This window comes from Enhydra lutris, unplaced genomic scaffold (genome assembly GCF_002288905.1).
Source record: "Enhydra lutris kenyoni isolate GAN:26980312 unplaced genomic scaffold, ASM228890v2 scaffoldscaffold9, whole genome shotgun sequence".
NCBI classification, from domain to species: Eukaryota; Metazoa; Chordata; class Mammalia; order Carnivora; family Mustelidae; genus Enhydra; species Enhydra lutris.
In genome coordinates, this window is record NW_019154093.1 from 65,461,626 (window position 1) to 65,480,697 (window position 19,072).

Genomic DNA, 19,072 nt, shown 5'->3' on the forward strand with positions numbered 1-19,072 from the left:
TGGGACTGGGGAGGGAGACAACCATAAGAGACTCTTAATCTCAGGAAACAAACTGAGGGTTGCTGAGGGATGGAAGGAAAAGGATAGGGTGGCTGGGTTATGGACATTGGGGAGGGTATATGCTATGGTGAGTGCTATGAATTGTGTAAGACTGATGATTCACAGACTTGTAGCCCTGAAGCAAATAATACAGTATATGTTAATAAAAAAATTTTAGATTTTATCCATCAATCACCCTATTTTATCTTGTGCATAGTGGCTACATTTACGTAGAATGTTCAAGTTATTTGGTACCTGAAATCTCTATTTTCTTTTGTAAAACCTTGCCAACAAACTGTAACACTTTTTTTTTAAATTTATTTGAGAGAGAGGGAGAGAGCGTGAGCACAAGTAGGGGGAGGGGTAGAGGGAGAGGGAGAAACAGATGCTGTGCTGAGTAAGGAGCCTGATGGGGGCCCAGTCCCAGACCCCAAGATTATGACCTGAGCCAAAGGCAGATGCTTTACTGACTGAACCACGCAGGCACCCCTGTAACACTTTTAAGTAGTTTTGAATTAATGAGAAATTTGGTATTAAAGTTTGAATCTAGACTAATAAATTAATAAACATGTTCAGTTATGTATCATTAAGATCAACATTAATTTGTTGCCTCTAATTGCAGGTAGAATCTTTTCAAATATATCATTAGTGTTACATGGCACAGCTCTCTCTCTCCTGAGCTCTTCCACTCTCATATCTGAAGAGTGTACTTTATGCTTTAGTAACCGTTCCCACTTGTGTCACTGAAAATATATATACTATTAATATTGTAGTAAGTGTTTGTTTATATGTTAAATATTAGATCTCTGATTTCAACCCTCAATTTATCAAAAGAAAGTTTATCTGTGTTTAGATTCACATTCTAATCCATGTAGATAAGCACCCTTCTCTGCCCCTGACTCTTAATTTCTTTGAGGTCACAGATTCCTTTAAGAATGTAATAAGAATAAAAAGAAAAAAAAATAAGAATAAGGAACCTCTGGACGCCTGGGTGGCTCAGTGGGCTCAGCATCTTGCTTCTGCTCAGGTCATGATCCTGGGGGGTCCTCGATCAAGCCCTGCCTGGCTTCCTGCTCAACAGGGAGTCTGCTTTTCCCTCTCCCTCTGCCCATCCCCTCTGCTCTTGCTCTCCCTCTCTCTCAAAAATAAAGACATAAAATCTTAAAAAAAAAAAAAAAAAAAACATGGAAACTCATCACAGAAATGTTGACATAGGTATAGTCATAGATTTTACAGATAATTTTAGAGGGTTTGCAGACTCCCTCATTCTTGTCCCCCTGCCTTAGGGGAACTGGCCTACAGTACTGGAGTTCATAAGCCTGTGTGTATTATTAAGATTAATGTATTACTTTGTTGTATTTTCTATTAGGCTTACCTCATTTTTCTTCTGGTATTTTCCGCTGCTGGGGAAGGGATACTTTTATTGCACTGAGAGGTCTACTGCTGATTACTGGACGCTACGTAGAGGCCAGGTAGGAGACCTCTAAAGAGTTGCAATGCAAGTTTATGTGTAAACGTTTTTCACATGCTCTTCAAACTTTCCTTCTTGCCATCTATTCATAACACTTAGGAGGTTATGTTTTCCTTAAATAGTTTTTTTTAACATGTTTATTTAATAAGATCGTAGAATTTCAAAGGAGTGGATATCTTTGATGTTATTAAGTTCTAGTCCTTCATTTATAGGTCAAATTATCTTCAGCATTTGCTAATTGATCTCAGTAAAAACAAAAAATGTGTAATCATGTTACTAACATCACTCACTAAAGAGTAAAATTTCTATGCCCGAATTAAGTATAAGAACTCAGATGAACTTTTGGGTAAAATTTGAATTCTATCATTTTTTTCCCTTCTATAATGAAGGCTGAGTTGTGTAGAAAGAATTATAGTATCAGGTTTTCCTCTATGTGTTGTCAGGCCTTGTAACCTCCAGTTATGTCTTTTAGTCTTAAAATAATGTTTTCTTATGGCACAGCAATATGAATGAAATTGTCAAAGGTAGAAAAGAGAGGCTGTACAGCAGTGCCACTCAAACCAGCACAAATCAGTACCACAGATCAGCAGTCACCATCACCTGAGAACTTGGTAGAAATGCAAATTCTTGGTCCTTATGCTGGAGCTCTGAATGTGGGGTGGGGAGGGTAGAATAGCGGATGGAAATTTGTGTTTCTACAAGGGCTCCAGGTGATCTTCAGCAGCCCAAGGCAAAAGTTTGACAGCACTGCTCTGCAAGTTAAAACTTTCAGCAGAAAAAGCATTTAAATGGTACTTGTTTTGATGTCATTTGAAAAACTTGAAGTTTCCCTCTTCAAATGACAAAAGTTCTGGTTTGGGTCTTTTTAAAATTGAAAATTTCTTTTTTAGATTAAAGATTTCTAAGTGGACATCTGAAATGTATTACATTCTTCCCTATTACCTAATATAAGAAGACCTTTTCTTATTCACTTAAGATACCATTGTGGGGTTATAGAAATTTGGGAGGCTGTTTGCTTCTTCCTTATATGTTCCTAAATAACTATGATTAAGAAGTAGAACATGGAACATTAGGATTCAGCACAGTATAGTGGTTAAGAACTTGGGTTTGGGCCAGATGCCACATTCTAATCCTGGTTCCAAACTACCAACTAATACATTATTTATCCTCTTTGTACTCTGTAAAATGGTGATAGTACTTAAATTACAGGGTTTTTCTAAGGATTTCTTTTTAAGATTTTATTTTTGGGTGATGCCTGGGTGGCTCAGTCCATTTAGCATCTGACTTCGGTTCAGGTCATGATCTCAGTGTCCTGGAATCAAGCCCTGTGTAGGGCTGCATGCTCAGTGGGGAGTTTTCTCATCCCTCTGCCCCTCCCCTGTTCATGCTCACTCACAAGTGTGCATGTGCTATCTCTCTCAAATAAATAAAATCTTTTTCTAAGAAAAGATTTTAAGTAATCTCTTCACCCAACATGGGGCTCAAATCTACATCTCTGAGATCAAGAGTCACATGCTCCACCAACTGAGTCAGCCAGGCGTCCCTAGTGAGGATTAAATGAACTAATACAGTTATAGTGTCTAGAACATCTGTCACATGCTAAGCATTACATAAATGCAAATCATTATATATAAATCATCATATATAAATGTAAATCATAATAATGTAAATCATTATTATTATTTTCCTTGTTATCTTGGCTCCCAATTATCGTTTCTGTATACCATCAACAATTTCTGCTTTTTAATTTTACATATAACTATCTAGATCAGGGGTCAGAGAAATGTGGCCTATCACCTGTTTTGTATGACCTGGGAGCAAAGAACGGTTTTTAACATTTTTTTTTAAAGATTTTATTTATTTATTTGACAGACAGAAATCACAAGTAGGCAGAGAGGCAGGCACAGAGAGAGGGGGAGGCAGGCTCCCTGCCGAGCAGAGAGCCCGGTGCGGGGCTCGATCCCAGGACCCTGGGATCATGACCTGAGCCAAAGGCAGAGGCTTTAACCCACTGAGCCACCCAGGTGCCCCGGTTTTTAACATTTTAAAGAGTCATTTAAAAAAGAAGAAGGATGCATGACTGGGACCGTATATATGGCCAACAAAGCCTAAAATATTTACTGTCTGGTCCTTTGCAGAAAAAGTTTGCCAACACTGACTTGGATGATTCTGAGAGGATAATGTATTTGTTAAGGTAGTGCTATGTGCTATAAATTATAAATTCTTACATTTCAATGGTTTTTCACAAATGAAATTTATTTCTTGCTTCTGGTTCAATGTGGGTGTTCAGGAGCCAGCTTCCCACATAATGATTCAAGGATATAGGCTCCTTCTTCTTGAGAATCAAACATCTCCTAGGGCTTCTGATTACTACTCTCCAGCCAGCTTGCAGAGAGGGAAAGAGAGTGGGGAAAGTACACCTGTTTCATGCACTTATCATACATCAGTTCCATTCACCTTCTTGCCTTAGAATCTAGTAATCTGGACACAGCCACCTAAAAAGTAGGTTGAAGCATGTAGGAAAGCAATTTTTGGTGGGCACAGGGCTATCTGTACCACAGAGAGTTCTACTTCCTCCTTCTGCAGAGATATTCATGGACAGAGGTCTTTTTATTCAAATTTCAAGTGTATGACATTGTTCTGGATGGTTACGATTGCTGCATTCTGACCTTTTCTCAGTTGAAGTGTCACTGTCCCTATTAACACTTGTGCCGCAGAATACAAATGACTGCACTGTTACTGAAGAGGCGGGCATTAAACTGAGACACAAAATTAATTAAATTTCTAAATGGTTTAACCAAAAAGCACTGAAGCCTGGACATTTTAAATGACTTTTCCTAGATCATACAGATGGCAATGCTAGGTTTTAAACCCTATCTTACTTTCATGCCCCTTTTAAAAATGCTGTTCCATCTTACGAAGTTGTCATTTGGTATACGATGGTACAATAATACTTTAAAAGATTAAGTATTATCTACCAGTTTTTGAAAATAAATCATGGTTTCCAAGGTCAGCTTTTACCCATTTATTTTCTTATGTATTTGCTGCAGTATTTAAAATAATACAGTTCATGTCACATTTACTTCATTTTGAAATACCGCAGATTTCAGAAGTAGACTCTAGAGCTATAATGGACCCTAAAAGCCACCCAGTCCAATACCTAAATCCGCAGATGAAAAAACTATCCCAGAGAGGGTAAGTCACACAGATTGTCAGGGAAAAAGCCAGAGCTAGGATCAAGGTTTCAGGCTTTTAATTCAGTGCTTAATCTCTCATATTATGACCGCTTTCTACATGAAAATTCAAAGAAATAGGGACAAGAGAGAAAATGCATCTGAAATAATAGTCACAAAAAGGGACTTAAATCTTTTAAGTGATTGTTTTCATGTCAAATGATCCACTTAATTCTGTTGTTTTAGGAATATTATTTTAGCATTTGCTGGTACTCTGAGACACGGTCTCATTCCTAATCTCCTGGGTGAAGGAACTTATGCCAGATACAATTGCCGGGATGCTGTGTGGTGGTGGCTACAGTGTATTCAGGATTACTGTAAAATGGTTCCAAATGGCCTAGACATTCTCAAGTGCCCAGTTTCCAGAATGTATCCTACAGATGATTCTGTTCCTTTGTCTGCCGGCACACTGGTAAAAATCCTCTTCAAACAATTTTTTTTTCCTGAAAAATAACTTAGCCTCTAATATAAAAATGTATGTAATAAAGAAGCCAAATCTGAAAAATTCTTCAAGCATTGGTATATGTTTAGCTCCTGCTAGTTCTCTGAGCAGATAAGACTTGCTTCTTGCTTAAAGAACTTGCAACATGACAGAAGATATGATATGTACCTAATATGGCCATTGTAAAAGGAAGTGCATGGGAAATGCTGTGCATAAAAGGGAGAGAGATAATCTAGTAGGTGGTTCTTAGGGAGGACTTCATTAAGTAGCTAAAATTTCACCTAAACTGAACCTTAAAAGGTAAGTGGGATTTCAGCAGAAATGAGGGAAGGTGTGGGAAGACTTCAGAGATGAAAGGAAAAATAAAGTGCAGGGTGGACCGAAGCACAGTTTAGGATATACTGCTTGGTCTGATTTGGCTTTTTATGGAGGGTGCCTGCTGGGTAGTAAGAGTAGGTGGGAAAGGGTGAACCAAATTGTGGAAAGCCTGATCACCAATCCAGGGAGTCCAGAGGTTATGTTATGAACAGTGCAGGATAAAAAAAAACATTTTGAGTGGTTTTCTTCCCAGTCAATAATGTACACTGATACTGTACTTTTGCCACTTCTGATCTACCTTTATATTATAGTTTGTTTGGTATGTGACTGCGGAGGATTTCTAAACCACCTTAGAGTTAGCAGAGGTCTATGTCCCCATGATGTTTCTATCATGAAATATTCAAAGAACATTTTTCAAAAAAAGTTTTTACCTAAAGTATCACTTTAGTGTGTAATTTGTCCCCATTACTATATATGTGAATGAGTAAGAACAGCAATGCTGATTTAAAGTTTAGATCTCTGTATAAGATAGATACATTTATTAGCTACACAATTCTCTCTAATAGAAATTACACAAATTCACAAGAATCATTTTTGTGTCAGCAAAATTACAAACTATTTCATGTCACAGACATGAATAGTCAAAACTACAATATGTTAAATATTCATATGCCAAAGGCTGATTCTACGATTTGGTGTATAAGAGCTCCTTCTTTCCCCAGTCTCACCCGTGATCCCCATTTCTTCCCCAAAGGACAATATATGTTTCAGAAAATCAGTTGTGGGATTTGAGAGAAGGTAAGAAAAATGTGATTTCTAACAGAATTAATATCCATTATGTCTCAAACAGGATCAACCATTGTTTGAAGTAATACAGGAAGTAATGCAGAGACACATGCAGGGCATACAATTCCGAGAAAGGAATGCTGGTCCACAGATAGATCGAAACATGAAGGATGAAGGTACATAACTTTACATAGTAAAGATTTACTGATGAGGTAGAATTAAACCCTCTAATTGTTCGTATATTTGACTAATATTTTATTTGTGTATAAAACTTCAGAATATAACAGTGAGAAAGATTAACACAGTCCCGATCTCACGAGTTTAGTTTGAGCTTCTGGAGGAAAAATAAAATTTAATATATTTTGTCAGCTAATTTGAAAGGTAATTTTGGCGGTTGCATTTATAATTATAATAATAAGTACTTATTATGTGCTAGGCATTAGCATAACCTCTTTACCTATGTTACTCCCATTTACACTCCCAGGAACATTGGGGGGTGAGTTGTAGTGTTCCCATTTGTACTGATGAGATGACTGAAGCAGAGTAGCTTGCCTAGAGTCACACAGCTACTAAGTGGCAGAGCTAAGATTTCATCTACAATCTGTCTCTAATTTGGGCTGTTAGAAAATTCTTTTTGTAAAAAGTTTCATCTACAGAGTTAAAATAGATACACTTTTTTAACCTCTTAGAAGTTCATCATATTCTTATTTTTGTGGCATACTATCATCACCAGCCAGTGCAAGACTAATGGTAATTTATTTTATTACCCTTTAGAAACAGGAAGTAAAGCACAGACATATGCGGAGCATACAGTACATATACATTTTTATGTATTTACTCATGTTCTGCAAAACATACACTGTTTTATGTGCATGTAGATTTTTTTAACTTCTTAATGTTGAAAGAATTGGAGACTGATAGAAAGTTGCAAAAAATGGGGCGCCTGGGTGGCTCAGTCAGTTAAGTGCCTGACTCTTGATCTCAGTTCAGGTCTTCATCTCAAGGTCATGAGTATGGGCTCCAGGTTGGGTGTGGAGCCTAGTTAGAAAAAAAGAAAGAAAAGAAAAAAAAAGTTGCAAAAATTATAGATAAGAGTATTCTGAAGCCTTCATCCAGCTTCCCCAATGAGGATATCTTACCTTACTGTATATCTTACTGTAGTACAATTTCAAAATCAGGAAACTGACATTAGTTAACTAGACTTTAGACCATATTCAGTTTTAACTATTTTTATATTACTCATTTGTGTGTGAGCATATGTGTATATGGTTCTGTGTAATTTTGCCCTGTGTATAGCTTCATGTAATCACTAGCACAGTCAAGATACCAAACTGTTCCATCAGCCCAGAGGTCTTCCTCGTGCTACCCCTTTAGAGTCACACCAACAACCTCTGGTCTCCGGCAACTGCTAGTCTGTTCTGCATCTCTATAATTTTATCATTTTAAGAATATATATAAATGAGGGGCGCCTGGGTAGCTCAGTGGGTTAAGCCTCTGCCTTCAGCTCAGGTCATGGTCTCAGGGTCCTAGGATGGAGGCCCGCTCAGGCTCTCTGCTCAGCAGGGAGCCTGTCCCCATCTTTCTCTGCCTGCCTCTCTCCCTGTGATTTCTGTCCCTGTCAAATAAATAAATAAATAAATCTTAAAAAAAAAAAAAAGGAATATATATCAATGGAATTATATAGTATGCAACCTTTTGATATTGATTCTTTCACTAAGCATAATTCCCTTTGAGATGCCTCCAAGCTGTTCCATGTGTCAATGGTTTATTCCATTGTATCGCTCCACAGTATGCTCTTTCGTGGATGTAACATTCCATCTATTGGACATTTTGTTTTTTTCCATTTTTTGGTTAATATAAATAAGGCTAATATAAACATTTATATACAGGTGTTTGTGTGAACATAAATTTTTATTTCTCTGGGGCAAATGCCCAAGAATGTGATTGGGTCATATGGTAAGTATGGATTTTGTTTTATAAGAAACTGCTGAACTTTTTTCCAAAGTAGCTCTATCTTTTTACATTCCCCCGAACAAACTGAAGAGACCCACCTTCTCCACATCCACAGCAGCATTTGATGTTAATCATTTTTTAAGCTGTTCTGGTGGTTGGGTACACCACTATACGTTGTGGTTTTAAGTTGCATTTCCCTAATGACTAATGGTATTGGACATTTATCTATTCATGTGCTTATTTGTCATCTGTATCTCTTTTTGATGAAATGTCTGTGTCTTTTGCCCATTTTCTAATTGGATTATTGGTTTTTTTCTTTTTTTACTATTGATGTTTTTTGTGTGTGAGGCAAAATGCACATTTATCATTTTACCATAAAATATATCATTTTAACCATTTTTTCCCCAAAGATTTTATTTATTTATTTGACAGAAAGATCACAAGTAGGCAGAGAGGGAGGCAGAGAGAGAGAGAGAAAAGCAGGCTCCCCGCTGAGCAGAGAGCCTGATGCCGAGCTCGATCCTAGGACCCTGGGATCATGACTTGAGCCGAAGGCAGTGGCTTAACCCACTGAGCCACCCAGGCGCCTCCATTTTAACCATTTTAAGTACACAGGAGCTTTAAGTACATTGTTGTGTAACCATCATTGCTATCCATCTCCAAAATTTTTCATCATCCCACACTGAAATTCTGTACCCAGTAAACAATAACTCCCATTCTCTCATCCCCTAACCCCTAGTAACCACTATTCTATTTTCTGCATCTAAATATTTAACTGTTCTATGTACCTCATATACATGGAATCATACAGTATTTGTACTTTGTGCTTGGCTTCTTTCTCTTGGTATTACTGTATCAGAGCTCATACACTATACTCATATGCTCTTTGATTAAACACTACCAAATTTCTTTCTGTAATGATTACACTAGTCTATATTCCCTCTAAAAGCCAAATTAACCTTATCTATGATGTCCTTCACCATAGTTTATTTCAGAAATCCTACCCCACCCTCATGTCACAAAGATAATGTCTCACATTTATTAACTTTATAGGCTTGCCTTTTACAAATAAAGAAGAACCAACACATTCCGTTTTAATCCACTCATCTTGTCCTTATGATTTTTGTTCCTAAGACCTATATCTATATAACTATACCGACTGATTCCTAACAAAACAAGAAATTTAGCATGTGCCCCATCTGTATTTTAATGAATTATTTTGACTCGACTTTTTCTTTCTCTTTTCTTTGGTTATTTCTTTTTTTAGGTAGCAATAAGCTTTTATGTGTACTTTGATCTTTTCTGTCCATCTCTCTTAAAACATCCCCCAAGATTTATTTATTTGAGTTAATTCAATAAATTAATCTCATTTATTTGTTACTTATGAAACCTCTCAGAACAGTGCCCAGTAAAAAAGCATGTGATCTCTAAGGTGCTATAGTTGTTTCCATTGTTGTGTTACGAGCACTATCTTCAAGAGGGTTTTTATTTTTACTTTTTTTAAAGATTTTATCTATTTATTTCACAGAGAGAGAGAGACAGTGAGAGAGGGAACACAAGCAGTGGGAGTGGGTGGGAGCCCGATGGAGGACTCCATCCCAGGACACTGGGATCGTGATCTGAGCCGAAGGCAGACACCTAACAACTGACCCACCCAGGCATCCCAAGTGTTTTTAAAGTTGGAATTTATGTGTCAGACCTTCTGAGGCCTTGTATGACTGGAAATTTTTTTATTATGTTCTCACATTTAAATGACATAATGCATCTGAGTTTAAGTTCTTTTCCTTCAATATTTTAAAAAGTATTATTCCATTGCCTTCTTGCATCCAATTATTTTCTGTTGACCTTTATCTTGTTCCATTAGTAGTGATCTACTCTTTCTTTCTTGAAGCTTTCAGAACCATCTCTTTGTTTTCATTCAGGATTTTATTCTAACTTTTCTTATCTGTTTCATTTGGCATTCTATGAGCCCTTTCAATCTGATATCTTCTCTTATTTCTGGAATATTTGTCATTTTATTTCTTCAGGTATTTCTTCTCTTTATGCTTTCTGGGAGTACTATTATTTGGATATCTTCTTGTTTGTGTCTACCCACACAGCTTTTAGCTCCTTTCTTATATTTTTAAGAAAAAAAATATATATTTTTTTCTCTTATCTATTTTTTTCTTCTCCATTCCTGCTGCCTCTGGAAATTTTTTAGTCTGATCTTCCATCTCACTAATTCATTCTTCAGCCATATCCATCTACTATTTAGTCACTTTATTGTTTTCTTTATTTCAGCTACTAAAAAACTTAGACCTGGGGTGCCTGGGTGGCTCAGTCATTAAGCATCTGCCTCCAGCTCAGGCCATGATCCCAGGGTCCTGGGGTAAACACAAGAGAAGCATTCAGTCTTACCAGTACTCAAACAAATTAATATTAAAGTGGGTCACCAATTTTCCCCACTAAATTATCATGAGAGAGCATAGCGTAAATGAAAGCACCAATGCCAGAAGCAGACTTGCTATCTTTTTTTTTTTAACCAACATATGCAGACTTGCTATCTTAAAATTCCCCTCTACTCATTTTCTAGCTGTGTTCTGTTGCATAAGTTTTAACTTCTCTTTGCCTCACTCATCTGTATTTGTAAAAGAAAGATAATAATAGCACCTACCTCCTAAGGTTGATATGAGGATTCAGTGATATATGTATGTTAAAGCACTTAGTACAGTGCATGGCACATAGTGCTATAAGTGCTATTAGCAAAAAACAATGTATTCATTTGCTGGGACTGCTGTAACAAAGTACCACACACTGGGTGGTTTAAATGACAGAAATATGGTCTGTCAGTTCTGGAGGTGAGGGGTCCAAAATTAAAGTCTTGGCAGGGTTGACTCGGCCCTAGGGCTGTGAGAGAAAGATCTCTTCCAGGCCCCTCTCCTAGGCTGGTAGATGGCCATGTTCATGTTTACATGGTGTTCTCCCTGTATTGTCACATCAGCTTCCTTTTGTGCATTGTCTGTGCCCAAATTTCCTTATCTTACAAGGATACCAGTCAAATTGGATTAGAGCCCAAGCTAATGACCTTATTTTAATGTGATTAACTTTTTAGATTACTATCTCCAAATAAAGTCACATGCTGATATACTGGATTTAGGACTTCAGCGTATGAATTTGGGTGTTTACACAATTCAGTCCATAACAAACAGTAACAAATAACTGTTTTTAGATTTGAGAGGTATTCAGATACTACAGATGACATTGTAAATTGACTCATTCTTCTTGGAAAGCAATTTGGAGATAGATAGATAGATAGATACCCAAGTATGTTTTATGAGATATAAAATATTCATGTTTTTGTTCATGAATTTATTCCACTCCTGGGACTTTAGTCCATGAAGTAATCTAAAACACATAAAAAAGTGATATTACATAATATTGATCATAACATTGCTTACAATCACATAAAAGGATGAAACAGTCTTTATGTTTAACAGGAAATGTTTACATTGACTTGAATGAAAAATTCTGTAATTCCTACAAATCATAATTTTTATAATTTGTATAATATTAATATTAATATAATGTAAATATTAAGGACTATAAAATATTAAGGACTTATGGGTGTTGAATGTAATACATGAAAAATAGTTGATATGAAATATTTATGAAAATATTATTATGTGAAAAGACTAGAAAGGAATACATAAATGTAATAGTTTTGTTAGGGTAATAGGATTGTGGACTTTTTTTTGTAAACATGATTGTTTTTAATGTAAAATGATAATCATTTTAAGTGATCTATTTCAGATATTTCAGATAACTCACTAACTCATTGGCAAATTTTTTTTTTTTTTAAAGATTTTATTTATTTATTTGACAGACAGAGATCACAAGTAGGCAGAGAGGCAGGCAGAGAGAGGGGGAAGCAGGCTCCCTGCTGAGCAGAGAACCCGATGCGGGGCTTGATCCCAGGACACTGGGATCAAGACCTGAGCCGAAGGCAGAGGCTTTAACCCACTGAGCCACCCAGGCGCCCCTCATTGGCAAATTTTGATGTTAGACTGAAGAACTTAAATTCTAGGGCGCCTGGGTGGCTCCGTTGGTTAATCATTTGCCTTCAGCTTAGGTCATGATCCTGGTGTCCTGGGATTGAGCTCAGCTTCAGGCTCCCTGCTCAGCAAGTAGCCTGCTTCTCCCTCTTCCCCCTGCTTATGCTCTCTCTCATTCTGTCTCCCAAATAAATAAATAAAATCTTTAAAAAAAAAAAAAAAAAAAAAAACTTAAATTCCTTCTTACATGTTCTAAATTATATTTTAAACAGTAGTTAACCTCCTTTATTTAATTTAGTGTTTGTAGTGGTAACGTACAAATTGTATACATGATTGAACTAGTAAGAATCACTGATACTTTTTTTATCCTTCACTTAGGGAACGAAATAGAAATTGATTTTATATTTAAAAGAACATTTTTTGTGATATCTGTGAATAATTGTAGTTTTTAAATAAGATTGTAGGTTTTACTGAAACATTTCAGTAAGAGAAAATAATAATATAAATTACACCTTTAAGCCTAGAAATAAAATTAGACAGATATTTAACATTTGGTCATATTTTCTTCAGATCTTTCTTTTTTGTTTCGTAAAGAAATAAACCATTACAGATGTATCTGAAGCTTCATCTTTATCTCTCTCTCTTCCCTCCCTCTCTAGAATTAATGACTATGCTATAATCAGGGTTTTTTTTTTTTGCCATGTATGTATTTGTATTTTATGAGTTTGAGTATGTGTAAATTACATATGATTTGTATCATGTAGTATTTATTCAGTACATTATATAGTATGTAGCCAGTATATTTAAATACACTATAATATATACATATAACTTTTATGTTTTTAAATTTTATCAAGTATTATCATATTAGACATAGTCATATCAACATACCTGGTTGTATAAGTATTATCTATATCTTAAACTTCTAAGAAAAGGTATCTTATTATTATGCATATCCTTTTGCAACTTGTTTGCTTGATCATTTTGTTTTGGGGTCTTATCAGTTATGATGCACTGTAAATCCAGCTCATTAATTTTAAATGATATAGTGAGTTTTCCACATATGAATAAACCACTGTGTTTATTCACTCCTCTGCTCAGTGACTATTTTCTTGCTAATACAAACACATTGCATTGAATATCCATGTACATACCTTCATATGCACATAGGTAAGGATTTCTCTAAAGTACATATCTAGAAATGAAATTACTTAGAATATGCGCATCTTCAACTTTTAAGGTATTACCACATTGCTTTCCAGAGTAGTTTTCCTAGTTTATTATATCCCTATCAGATTTTATAAATGTTCTATTTTGCTTTTTCAGGCTTTAATATAACCGCAGGGGTTGACGAAGAAACAGGATTTGTTTATGGAGGAAATCGCTTAAATTGTGGCACCTGGATGGATAAAATGGGAGAAAGTGACAGAGCTAGAAACAGAGGCATCCCTGCCACTCCAAGGTAGTATTTATTTATATGGTAATTGTATAATAATACCCTTTTTAAAACCACTTACTTGTGGAGTCTTTTATTCTATTAACCATGAAGTCTTCATATTAAATCAGTCAAAATGTGGGGCACCTGAGTTGTTCAGTAGGTTAAACGTCCAACTCTTGGTTTCGGCTCAGGTTATGATTTCATGGGTTGTGAGATCAAGCCCCACATTGCCCCGCCCCCCACCGCCACACTGGGCCCTGCACTCAGTGCAGAGTCTGCTTGAGATTCTGTCTCTCCACCACTCACAGACTCACATACGAGTGCACTCTCTCTCTCTCTCTCTCTCTCTCTCTCTCAAATAAATAAATAAATAAATGATCTTTATAAAAAGTCAATCAGTCAAAAGCTCCCTTCCTCCCTCCTACTTCTCTTCCACTCACTCCTTTCTCTCCTACAATATAACTCTCTTGTTACAAGTCATCAAGTAAAGCTCTTTGTTCTTTTCTGGAAGTTCTCATGGGTGATTCTCTACAAGCACCTCAAAGGAAAGTTTTGTGATTCATTATCCCTGTCATTAAGATCTTATCTTAACCTGAACTGATTTCATTGTAAATATTTCATTATGCCCATCTTTTATAAATGTAGAAAATGCCCAAATCCTGTTCTTTATGGAATACTTTTAATTTCTGAACCCTTTTCCCCCCCTAATTTTTTTTTATCTTTTATCCCATCATTTCTTTTTATGGTTTTAAATGCTTAATACTACATACTAGGGGTGCCCAGAGGGCTCAGTTGGTTAAGCATTTGGCTCTTGATATTAGCTCAGGTCTTGATCTCAGGATCTACTTTAAAAAAATGAAAAATTAATTAAGTAAAAAAAAAAGTATCAAGTCTGAGAAACTATTTTCTTATTCCAAATTTTATCTTCAGTCAGACTTGTGAAAAAAAATCATTTAATTTTATGTGTCGTTACATGCTTTGCAAATTGTTTTTAAAACATGTTTATTTTGGTACATTATTAGATCTTCTTATACTTCCCTTTCATTTTTCTTAAAAATGGGCTTTCAGATTATGTGTCTCTTCCCTGACTTTATCCAGCCTTATATCCCATGTTTGCTATCTTTTCTCTGGTGCTCTATTTCAGTATTCTCTGGTTCCTCACCCCTACCTTTTCCAGCTGCCATCTCCTTTAACTCCATAATCACCATTCCACTTCATAGAACTTTTTTTAATTGTTAAGAAGGTAAGCAATGGCAAAATAGTAAGAGGAGTGATTTCTTATATATGTAGTATACATTTCCATAAAGTGAGGGGTTTTTATAGATAATTATTTTTATAGTATATAATTCATCAAAATTTTTTATTGAATGCCCTTTAAGTAGTGCTTAAATGACTCCAACTCACAGAACAAAATTTATTTTAATTTTAGAGATGGGTCTGCTGTGGAAATTGTGGGCCTGAGTAAATCTGCTGTCCATTGGTTGCTGGAATTATCCAAAAAAAGAATTTTCCCTTTTCATGAAGTCACAGTAAAAAAGCATGGTAAGCTGTTTATTTTATTTAAGAAACTTTGAATATACTGTCTGTACTCTTAATCTGTGTAATCATCATTTGAGTCTATGAACTAATATTAGAAACCCTTAAGATTAAGAAGAAAGAAAAAACGTTAATTTCCTAGTATAAAATTGTAACAAACCTGGTGACTAACCATATTTTTGCAGCAACTTTGACCTGAGATATGACATAAAGCATCATAGTTACTGCCTTATTGTGCTTTTTTTTGTCCTTAATGTGACTGTGAGCAAGTTGCATTTTTGTGAACACTTATGAAATCTTTACATCTCTTTTTCTACAACTGTGCTATGCAAAAGAAATAAAATTTGAGCCATATATATGATCTTTTTCAGCCACATATATAATTTTAAATTTTCTAGTACTCTCATTTTAAAAAGTAGACAGAAATAGGGCAGATTGATTATGATAATATATTTTATTAATTCAGTATATGCTAAATGTTATTTCAGCATGTAATCAGCATGAAATTATTCATGAGCTGCTTTGCATTCTTTTGTGGGAGGAGTATTTTCTTTGAAATCCGGTATATATTTTACGCTTCTGGCACTTCTCAATTCAGACTAGCCTCATTTCAAGTGCACCATACGTGTAACTTTATCAAACATGTTAAGAGTGATACAAAGACAAATCAGGGATCATTTGATGGAGTCTAATCCTTTCTGGTAATACAATGAACGATAATTTTAAATTTCAGGCTGTTGTCCTTCAGAAGACCCTGATACTTTTAAAAAGTGGATAATTTATTGCCTAAATATGACTTTGGCTGTAACTAAATATATGGCTCTCTTTGAATGCTTAAAACTGCCAAGTCTTTTCTCATGTTTCAGGAAAGGTTGTGACAGTCTCCTATGAGGAGTGGGACAGAAAAATACAAGCCAACTTCGAAAAGTTGTTTCATGTATCAGAAGACCCTTCAGATTCTAATGAAAAGCATCCTAATCTGGTTCACAAACGTGGAATATACAAAGATAGTTATGGAGCTTCAAGCCCTTGGTGTGACTATCAACTCAGGCCTAATTTTACCATAGCAATGGTTGTAGTAAGTGAATTGTTATTTTCAAATTTCAGAAATGTTGTGATAGAGTATATTTAAAGATTTTATTTATTTATTTAGAGTATATTTAGTTTTTTATTCCCATTTGTTTTCAAATTCATTTACTTGCCAAAAAGCATACTGTTTACTAGCTAGTTTAATACAGTTTTTCTAAATTAATAAAGCGTTGTGCATACCACCCTTAACCTACAACATCTGGCATCAAAAAACAGAAAATAATAGATGACAACTAATAAAGTACTTCCCAATGTTTTTCATATGATAGCACATGTAGAAAATAATGGTATTTGTACAGCAAATACTGGACAAAATGGATTAGGTCAGTGGTGCCAGGTCCAACTGCTTCAATTAGCCACGGGCCTGCCCCCTGCCTGGAAAGCTGAAGGCCTGGGTATTTCGGCACACCTGTGCAATGACCAGTAGTACCTCAACACCTAGTTGGGAAGCTTTAGACTGGTGAATTAATGTGAGTAGCTTCAACTCGTACTCTGTTTCCTTTATTGTATTGCTGTAATGTGTTCTATCTAGCCAGGAATTCTAGACTCCCTTTATTTTATCTCTACTTAGTCTAAAAGTAAACTATAAGGACAGTAAAACAGAGGAGGTGTGTGCCCTTCTGTGCCTGCTTAGCTGTTTCTACCTTATCGAAAAGAGTACTAAATATGCTTTCTCTCCTTCTCTGTATCACAAATAAATTTACTCATGCTGTTAGAATGCAAGTCATTCTGTATTTCGCTATAACCCCAAAAGCAAAAAACAATTACCAGATACACTTAAAGGAAGCTATTATAAATCTTCTGAAAAATGAATTAGATGCGTTTAAATGTGCTCTGCCTTCATTGTAGCTGTGGCAACTTCCTTCTGGAGCTCATACACGTTCTTAAAATGACACAAGGAAATAATCACCTCTAGCAGCTTTCCTACCTTCTAAGGCCAAGAACAGTGCTTCTGAGTCAGCCCCATAGCATTAGATCTGGTTAGGCATCTGTGCTCAAAACCAATTCGACCCACACTAAATTTTTAAATAGTTTTCATTTCCAAGTTTATGAATAGTTTATGTTCCACTGTGGGTGAAAACTAATTATTTCGTGAGCTTCGAAAGTTTGAATATTTGTTTTTGACATTCATTAGGCCCCTGAGCTCTTTACTGCAGAAAAAGCATGGAAAGCTCTGGAGATTGCAGAAAAAAAATTGCTTGGTCCCCTTGGCATGAAAACTTTGGATCCAGAGTAAGTTAAAATATAAGTCTTAAGAATGTTGTTCATACGGTATATAATAAATAATTATATTTAATTATATTTAATCTTGGCATGAAAACTTTTGACCCAGAGTAAATTGGAGTATAAGTATTAAGAATGTTGTTGCTATTATATTGCATCAGCCCTAATTTTTTTGGTTGTCAGCACACTCTCTAAAATTGCATTCAAACAGAGTTTTTAAAAATACCAGCTGTATCTTCATTAAATATCAGTGTTCATAATGCTTGTCCTATATTGAGTAATCAGTAAGAGTTTTAAGCTTATAAAACTAATACATTATGAATATTTCCTAATGCCTATTGTTTTCTGGTTGTAAAAGTAATACATGATTATTACAGATATTGGAAGTATAGACATATTGTCTCCTTAGAGACAGTCTTTATTTTCCAAGTTGTTAACTCCCAGTAGTTCCCTCCATATTTCTAAATACTATGTGTGTACAGATGTTTCTTGAGTTTCTTAAAAATATTAGACATTAACTGATTACTTCTAATGATGACAGATAAAAGAGTAACTCTCTCCTCACCTTACTACCAACCATTTCCATCCTTTCTATATAATTACCCCACTGTTTTTATTTAAACCATTGACTTTGTTTTTATTTTGATTGTGTTTATGCCATTTTATATTTCTTTTCTTTTCCAACTTTTGTTTTTTCTTGAGTTTCTAATGACCTTCCTGTTTGTCTTTTGTTGTTTTACTTTAAAGCTTGATACCCAACATTAATTTGCTTTCTATATCAATATATGACAGAGCCCCTTTTCTATATAGTATCCTTACCTTTGTAGAATTTTCCTAATTTACTATGTACTCATTTCAGTCTTGAGATGCAGACTTTTTGTATGTATCTATATTCTGAGGTGTTCTTCATAATTTCAGGGGTGTTAGGAACCACTGGAACCCACAGTTAAAGCTTACTCATGTAGCAAGTTCTGCCTCTCACTAAAAGAAAAAAAGTGATAATTTATTAAACTGACTACAGATAACTGTCTTGTATTATCTGTCTTTATGTCTACAAAAATATATCTGTATTATGTGTCTTTGTAAGTTTGTAATACTTTGTTAAGTTTGTAAATATAGAAATTTTCTATGTCTATTTGGTTGCTATTTGTATTTTGATAAGTATCTATTTTAATTAGGTTTTTTTAAAAAAAACTTTTTCCAATTTTAGTTAGTATTAAAATAACTTCATGGACGAGTTTAAAAAACAACCTTTCTGAGCGTCTGGGTGGCTCAGTGGGTTAAGCCTCTGCTTTCGGCTCAGGTCGTGATCTCAGGGTCCTGGGATTGAGTTCCGCATCAGGCTCTCTGCTCAGTGGGGAGCCTGCTTCCCTCTCTCTCTGACTGCCTCTCTGCCTACATGTGATCTCTGCCTGTCAAATAAATAAATAAAATCTTAAAAAAAAAAACCTTTCTCATATATAATAATTAATGAAACTGTATCTTTAATGTTTACTAATTCAAATTATTTTG

General features: G+C 35.4%; 1 protein-coding gene across 3 annotated transcripts in view; it reads left to right on the top strand.

Moving 5' to 3' along the window:
* The window catches only part of LOC111143215 (amylo-alpha-1, 6-glucosidase, 4-alpha-glucanotransferase), a 79,167-nt gene that overhangs the window by 48,577 nt on the left and 11,518 nt on the right, over nt 1-19,072 (top strand). For all 3 annotated transcript variants that reach the window (XM_022496784.1, XM_022496783.1, XM_022496785.1), the window contains exons 25-31: nt 1,409-1,511; nt 4,930-5,155; nt 6,354-6,465; nt 13,600-13,735; nt 15,141-15,253; nt 16,114-16,325; nt 17,472-17,569. In XM_022496784.1, the coding sequence (XP_022352492.1) occupies nt 1,409-1,511; nt 4,930-5,155; nt 6,354-6,465; nt 13,600-13,735; nt 15,141-15,253; nt 16,114-16,325; nt 17,472-17,569 (1,000 nt within the window). The remainder of the gene's footprint in view (nt 1-1,408; nt 1,512-4,929; nt 5,156-6,353; nt 6,466-13,599; nt 13,736-15,140; nt 15,254-16,113; nt 16,326-17,471; nt 17,570-19,072) is intronic.